We start from the raw sequence: 8,010 nt of genomic DNA, 5'->3' as shown, positions 1-8,010 counted from the left end.
TCTCTCTCTCCTCCCTCTCTCTCTCTCCCCCCCTCTCTCTCTCCCCCCCTCTCTCCCTCTCTCCCTCTCTCCTTCTCCTAGAAGAGGATTGGACACTGAGAAAAAAAAAAAAACCCCAAAGAAACTGTAGGTCAGCCTGGGGTAATCTCTACCACTACCAGCAAGCCTCAGTCTTTTGCGAACGTCCTAGATATTATAGACGTCTTCCTTCTGCACTAACTTTCCCAGTGTATCTGCGGTGTATGGCTCTGGCTGTATTTTGCCTTCACAAAACAACCACCATAACGGAGGATGCACGTCCCTTTTAAGGTCTCATCCAATTGGTGATGGGCTTGGGCGTGTTTGAATCAAACCCGCCAGGAAGCTGTCACTGTACACCAACAAATCCTAGGCAGTGAGGCATTTCCCAACCGGCAGCTGTACATACACATGCCCTGGCGGGTTTGTTCCGAACATGCCCATGCCCTTTCTTACTAATAATGGTTAAAAGCCCTTGCTAGAGCTCGGTTCTCGCTGGCAGACCCTGCTCTTCACCACTTGGCTGTGAACTTGCTTGGGCCAAACCCTGGCTAACTGGTCAAAGTCCCTTTTTTTTTTTTTTTTTCTTTTTTTTAAAGTGATCTTGCTACTGTTACAGTTGATCCCTTGGTCATAGTATACTTTGGAGCAAATGGTTGTAGCCTTGTGCATGTATTTAATTTCTCCACTACCACACCACACATGTCCATTTAAACCCCCCCCCCCCCCCAAGCACTTTCCAGAGTGGCGGGGACTTTTGTTAACCTTTGCGGATTCTTGGACTGCTTGCATCTGACACCTGGGTGTGCAAGGTGGTCTCCAAAGGCTAAAAGCTGGAGTTTTGCTCCATGCTCCCTCCTCCTTTTCTCCCCTTGTGCCCACTGCACAGATTAGCATGTCCATTGGGTATTTTGGATCAATTTGTCATTGCCTGAGTTCTTATGGCAGAGCGTTTTCAGAAGTTTTACTCCAACCTGTTCGCTGTTGCCAACCACAGGGGGACATCTTGGATCTTATTGCACTGAATATCTTTATTGAAGCTCGGAAATTTCCATATGGATTCCACCAAGTTTATCGCCTTCCTTCACCAGGGAGACTTTCTAGTTTTGGTGGACATAAAGTACCTGTACCTTCATGTCTTACCAGAGCATCAGCGTTGCCTATGTTTTGCTGTAGGAGCCCTACACTACCAGTTTGTGGCTCTAGTTTTTTGGCTTCTCATCTGTAACTCTGTTCACCTAGGTACTGTACTAGCCTTGATTTTCTCTTATGGCATCGCTGCTGTGAGATACTTGGATGACCTCCTGTTGAGGGAACAGTCAGTGTAAGGTCTGTTAGACAATATCACTGTTCAGACATTACAGAATTTTGGATTTGATCTTATACCTTCAGGAATCATTGCTGGAACCAGCTCCATTGTTTAGCATATCTGGGTTTAATTCTGGACACAGTACAAAGCAGGGTGTGGTGTTTTTTTTTTTTTTTCTTTTTTTTTTCTTTCCCAAAAGAGAAGCTTCAAACTCTATAATCTAATATTAGAACTCTCCAGTCCAGGAGTATGACTCCTGTGCATTTGCATAAGAGCCTTAAGTCTGATGGTAGCCTCCTTTTTTGAGGTAGTCTCATTTGCAGTTTCACCCTGGACCTCTACAATGCCGCAATTCTTTCATTGCGGGACAAGTCAGTCCAGTCCCTGGACAGACCGACTTGTTTGGCACCAATTTGTCCCTTGTCTGGGGACTTAAAAATCCTGCTCTGGGAGTCCTCCCTCTCTGTCATTTGGAAGAGCCTCGCGATGGATGCCATTTTGCAGGGGTGGTTTGGTCACCGTGAGTCTCGTTTCCTGGTGCATGCGTTGATTTGTTCATGTCTGCAACATTGAAACAACCTGCTGGCGGGTCATCCAATCCACGTTCAATCGAACAACGATTGAGTCAACCATCACGGGCAAACCAGAAATCCCGCCGCAGCAAGAAAGCTGGATTGCATCCTGTGCTGGGCACATCCACATACAGGTGTGGGACCACTGGATGCGGACCTTCTTGGCCTCTCAGGTTCAACTGCAAATTGAACAGGTTTTTATCCAGGTACAGGGATCCTCTAGCAAAAGCAGTGGATGCTTTGGTGACTGCATGGGGTCAGTACACTCTCTCATCTATGCCTTTCCTTCCCTGAAACTTCTTCCTCCTTTATCTGCTTCACAGGATCAAGCTGGAGGGCATTTTGATGATACTGGCCAAAGTGGACGTGGTACACAGATCTAGTGAGACCACTGGCCAATGCTCAGTTTGCTGTACCAGGTCATCTGAATCTTCTGTCTCAAGGACAGATTTGCCATTTTGCTTCACGGTGCCTGGCTTTAACATGATTCCTACAATGTTAAAAACATGACATCCACCATGAAAGAAATGCTTATTTGGAGAGGGTCTGGGTCTTCCACTCTGAGAGTTCACCATGGGATAAATCCCCCCCCCCCCCCCCCTACCAAGGTTACCATCTCATTTTGGAGACCATTGACTTCTCACTCCTTGATTACAATCTTTTGTACTGGGAGTTTATCTAGTTCCCTCTCTGTTCGTTTCCCTGTGACTCTGTGGAATCCTAATCTAGTTCTCACTGTGCTTCAGAAACCATGATTTTTAAAACTATAGAGTCCTTGATCTGTACTCTACCCCATAAGGTGATATTCTTGTAGCCATCACCTCTTAGCTAGTGGTCTTAACCTACAAGTAACCTTTTTTTCTAGTTTTGCATGGAGATGAGGTGGTGCTGAGGTCCAGGACTTACTCCCTGCTTAAGGTAGTTTCTACCTTTCATCCCAACCAACTCCAACTAACCAAAAATATATTTTCCATCCATTCCTTGCCTGGAGTTGGTTTGGGCTGTTAGGCTGGGTTCACACCTATGCAAATTGGATGTGGGAAATTCGCATGATAGGAGATTGTGACCGGCTCTGTATGGAGTCGCATATCTCCGCTACGGCACCGGTGTAAATTTTGCAAAAATTTGGGCTGATATCAGACCTGAAACGGTGAACGGGGATGCACCTGACCCCTGCTGTGAGCTCCATGTGGCAGTAGTGTGACCCAGCCTTAGTCTCGACATTTCGATTTCCTTTCTGTCACTCTATACAGCCTAAGAGTGCATTGGCTTCCCATTTGCACCAATTCTATATGGCTCAGAGCATTTAGAAATAATTGTGCCTTAGCAGTATCCTGAGAAATGTACCCCCCCCCACCCTTTTTTTTCTTTTTCTTTTCTTTTTTTTCTTGTTCTTGAATTCCTCCTGGAAAAAAGTGTACTTCCAATGCCTAGGCACCACTGTTCTTTGGCCTCAACTGTATACAGTAATTTCAGTGTGAGATCATCTTGGGCACTGCTGCCTCTAAACTGCTAGTCTTGATAAATTTAGAGTGAAATTTGGCGCTGTCACAGGCCAATAGGGTAGTGATTCTAAAGTAAAGAGGCTTGGCATTCAGCATAGAGCATAACCAAGCAAAGCTTTATGATGTCTGCATATAGGAGTGGTTCACATATAAGTCACAAATGTCTGGCCAATAAAATCACACTATTTTACTGCCTACTGCTCAGCCACATGTGGATTACTGATTATCTGAGCAATCTGTCTTGCAGCACTGGGGTCCTCAGTTCATATTCTTGCCATGAAACTACCAGTACGGAGTTTGTATGTTAGCCCTGTGCTGGCATTGGTTTTCCCCAGGTACTTTGGTTTCCTTCCATGCTCCAAATCTATGCTAGTAGGTTAATTAGCTCCCATCTAAATTGGTCGTAGTGTATGTGTTTGCATGTGGTATAGGGGATCTTGGCGTGTAAGTTTCTTGAAGCAGGGACTGTTTTGAATGGGCATTATGTAATGTACTGTGTAAATTGTCGTTGCTATATAAATGCCTGTGATATTATGTTCACTTTTTCAGTCCACGCAATCTCCAGAAGGGTTCAAACTCGAAGATCTAAAGAAACTAGAGCCAAGTAAGTACACAGGTTTTAAAGAAACTTTTTCACTGAGCGAAATGCCTGTGGGAAAGCGCTGATGGAAGCAACTCTTCCTGAACTCCCTAACACTTACTGGCTCTGAAGAGGTGATGCAGGGAATCGCTCATTTATACTGTCCAGGAATGGGTGCTTTCTTGTCTGCTTTGGTCACCTGCTGGTAACAACTAGTATTGCTTTAGGACCATCAAATTCAGATGGTCCCTGTGGAAAACACGCAACTTTGCTGATCAGACATGCATCCTTTTTAAACAAGGTTTCCAATAATTTTTAAGTAAGCGGCGAGTGGTTGAAAACTGTAGCAACCGCCCATAACTAGTGTGTGCCACCTGGAGACCCCATTAGCAATATCCCTAATGCAGTTTCTCTGCAGGCTTCTGGGGGGGGGCCATAGCAAACGCCATGGGGAGGCTGGAGGGAAAGTCTGGTGAATGGACAGGAATATCTTATTTCGGACGTTCTGAAGTTGCACTCCCTTTTGAGTGGGATAATCTTTTACAATCCAAGTGTTTTGTGTGTGTGTGTGTGTGTGTGTGTGTGTGTGTGTGTGTGTGTGTATATACACTATATATACTAAATATGTGTGTGTGTGTATGTATAATATTATTATTGTATAATATATATATATATATATATATATATATATATTATATATATATATATATTTTTTTATTATTATTATTATTATATATTTTTTTTTTTTAGTTCTAGCCGACCTTCTAACCTACAACAAAGAATTTCCTTTTGATGTCCAACCTGTTACTTTAAGGTGAGTGAACAGTGGCTCCCTGGAGGAGGCATCTTTATACATGTCTATAAAAGGATCTGAACTGGAGCATTTTTTTTCTTTTTGTAACTTTATTTTTATATGCCTGTTCTTCTATATATATATATATATATATATATATATATATATATATATATATATATATATATATATATATATATATTTATTTTTTATTTTTATTGCAACAATTAAAGATTTGTAGTAAAGCCCTTACTTTTTTTTTTTTTTCTCTTACTGAAATTGCTGACTGCCTCCTTAACACCTTTTTTTTAAATCACTATATTGCCAAAAGTATTGGGACAACTGCCTTTACATGCACATGAAATTTTAATGGCATCCCAGTCTTATGCTGACCATACATGGTTGAGTTTCGAAAGAATTTTCTTTTGAAGATCAGAAAATTTGTGTGTTTTTGTGATCCAATGAAGCCACCATTGATTTCGATATTCAACCAACCAAGCCTTCAATTTCACCTCGTGTTGCTACAGAAAATAATTTTCATGGCTTCTTTTCTTTCCGGGAATTTTCTTTTCTTGCACATGCACGTTTCTTTTTCGATTACATTTCTCGCACGATTCTCCCATCATTGATTAGAAAATTGTTAGTTTTTCAAAAAATTCCCAACATGTCCGATTACTCAAATTCTATGGCCGCATGAAAATTGGCTGTTGCTGCAGCCCACTAATGGTGCGAAATGGGAATGAAAATTCTTACGTAAAGTTTTCAAAAGAAAATTCTTTCGAAATTCGACCCATGTATGGCCCGCCTTAGTCTGTAGGGTTCAATATTGAGTTGGCCCACCCTTTGCAGCTATAACAGCTTCAACTCTTCTGGGAAGGCTGTCCACAAGGTTTAGGAGTGTGTCTGTGTGGGGCAACATTCCTGTGTGGGAATGTTTGACCATTCTTCCAGAAGCGCATTTGTGAGGTCAGGCACTGATGTTGAGACGAGAAGGCCTGGCTCGCAGTCTCCGCTCTTATTCATCCCAAATGTGTTCTCTCGGGTTGAGGTCAGGACTCTGTGCAGCCAGTCAAGTTTCTCCACCCCAAACTCGCTCATCCACATTATATTGTTAAAAGTATTGGGCCATCTCTTCAAATCATTTGATAGAGGGGAGATTATGGTGTGGGATTGTTTTTCAGGGGTTGGGCCTTGACCCCTTCATTCCAGTGAAGGGAATGCTTAAGGCGTCGGCATACCAAGACATTTTGGCCAATTTTATTCTCCCAACTTTGTGGGAACAGATGCGTGTTAAGGTAGGCGCCCCAATAATTTTGGTGATCTAGTATATGTCAGCCACACAGGGGTGTATTGTTTTCAATGGATCAGCAATTTGCATGGTAAAAAAGCAGCAGTAAAGCACAACCAGTGCGTGGCAGTACATAGCAGTTAAGTCTCTGCATTTGAAATAAGAAAATATGTACATAGTACAACTATACACTGAAATGAGGCTTTGTAATTCAAAAAAAATGAATCGATGTAAGCCGTAAAAAAAAAATAAAGATGGATGGATGGGGAGATATATATATATATATAATTATAATGTAACATTTTACGCACTCTTACTGCAGCACTCCATTTTTTTCATTGGCTAAAAGGAATTTGGTGATGTTGCAGGTGGCACAGATGTTGACTTGTGTTCATTGATTGTTCTGTAGGAGGATTTTTGCACCAGGAGATGAGGAGAATTTGGAAGTGGAGGAAGAGGAAGAAGATGGAGGTGCTGGGGTGGGTTCTCCAGACTCATTTCCAGCCCGTGTACCGGGTAAGAGCGCTTTGTTTCTCTAGGTATTCTAAAGACAGAAGGTTGAGATGGCAATTCTTAGAATTATTTTCCACTCATTATTACGCCAGCTCCTGCTCATTAAATCATTTGATTTACTTATTACTTTTTTTGTGTCCTACCCTTTTTGTGTTAAGTATTTGTGTGATGTTTTTATAATGGATCATGATGAGAGAAATATCATATTTGGCATCAAACTTTTAAAGTGGCTGTAGGGAGTACTAATGTGAGCGTTGGTTTGAAAAAGTATTTTCTTGATCATACATCACGGGACACAGGAGCTTCATTACATAGTGGGTTATATAGGCACCTCTGGTGTTTGGACACTGGTTGACCCTAATTAAAGAGAATTCCTCCCCTATATAACCCCTCCCATTTGGGAGGCACCTCAGTTTTTTCGCCAGTGTCTGGTCGATGGTCACGTAAAACTTAGCTCTATGCGGGTCCCGGCGAGGGCCGAAGGGCTACAACAAACCGGATCCATACCTCGGGCCGATATTTGACTCCCATGATGGTATGGTACCCGGGCCTCGTCTGCCGAAGAAACGAGGTTTTGCCTGTAAGTCCTCTCCATTGGAAGACTGGGCTCTGGGACAACCAGACTTGGGGTACTGTTTACTCAGGGCGCCCGTAAGTTTCTGGCAGAGCTTTCTACATGGCCCAGGTGGGAGGATCTTTTCGTAAGAGCCCCAGATATACCTGAAGGTTGGCTAACAATACCCGCCGTGATGGGTGAAGGCTGGAATTGGTCTGATATCAGCAATTCCTGCGGCGGGGACAGGTAAGGGAAGTCATCCTATATATTTTAAATATATGAATGGATTTCTTCATTGTGAGTAGTTGTATGTCTTACCTGGTTTCCACCACTAGAGGGAGTAAGAGCAGCCTGATGCATACTTACATGCCTTTCAATACAAACACGCTCAGTGAAAGCCTGGTTCTCCAGCTACTCACGTCTCCCTTACAGTTCCTGCCACAGTTAAAGGTAAAAAGGGGTCCCATGCAGGTCAGGGGTCCCACGTTGCTCCCTTTGGGTTCTCCTTCCCCCCCCCCGGATTCCGCGGTCCTCGTGCACGCGCGCCGGGCGCGCTCCCGGCCTAATGGAGGAGGGGGGGGGTGTGGTTGCGAGCCGTGCACGTTAGTGTGCACGGCGCTGTAGCACAGGCGCCAAGCGGCAGTTTTAAAAAGCCCAGAGCGTCAGGGGACTGTAACTGGAGACACAGGAGCTGTGGGCTGTAAGCATCCGTGGGGATTGGATCCAGGCAAACCTTAAGACACCTACTCAGCATCAGGTTGTGCAGTTTAAGCATATATTGATTTATTGTGAGACTTTAAGCGCAACAGTGATTGCATTTGTACTAGTACCTCTGCTTTGTAGCTTAGTACTATGTCTCCTCGTAAGAGGGTTTCA

At 43.5% G+C, this 8,010-nt stretch overlaps 1 protein-coding gene across 1 annotated transcript in view; it reads left to right on the top strand.

Moving 5' to 3' along the window:
* Window positions 1–8,010, top strand: part of AIDA (axin interactor, dorsalization associated) — a 71,211-nt gene that overhangs the window by 41,565 nt on the left and 21,636 nt on the right. The window contains exons 4-6 of the mRNA XM_077485806.1: window positions 3,954–4,008; window positions 4,735–4,798; window positions 6,475–6,581. Of these exons, the coding sequence (XP_077341932.1) occupies window positions 3,954–4,008; window positions 4,735–4,798; window positions 6,475–6,581 (226 nt within the window). The remainder of the gene's footprint in view (window positions 1–3,953; window positions 4,009–4,734; window positions 4,799–6,474; window positions 6,582–8,010) is intronic.

The sequence above is a fragment of the Lithobates pipiens genome, unplaced genomic scaffold (assembly GCF_037356315.1).
Source record: "Lithobates pipiens isolate NorthernLeopardFrog02 unplaced genomic scaffold, aLitPip1_a1.2 Scaffold_18, whole genome shotgun sequence".
NCBI lineage: Eukaryota > Metazoa > Chordata > Amphibia > Anura > Ranidae > Lithobates > Lithobates pipiens.
This window is presented reverse-complemented; position numbering and strand designations above follow the sequence as displayed.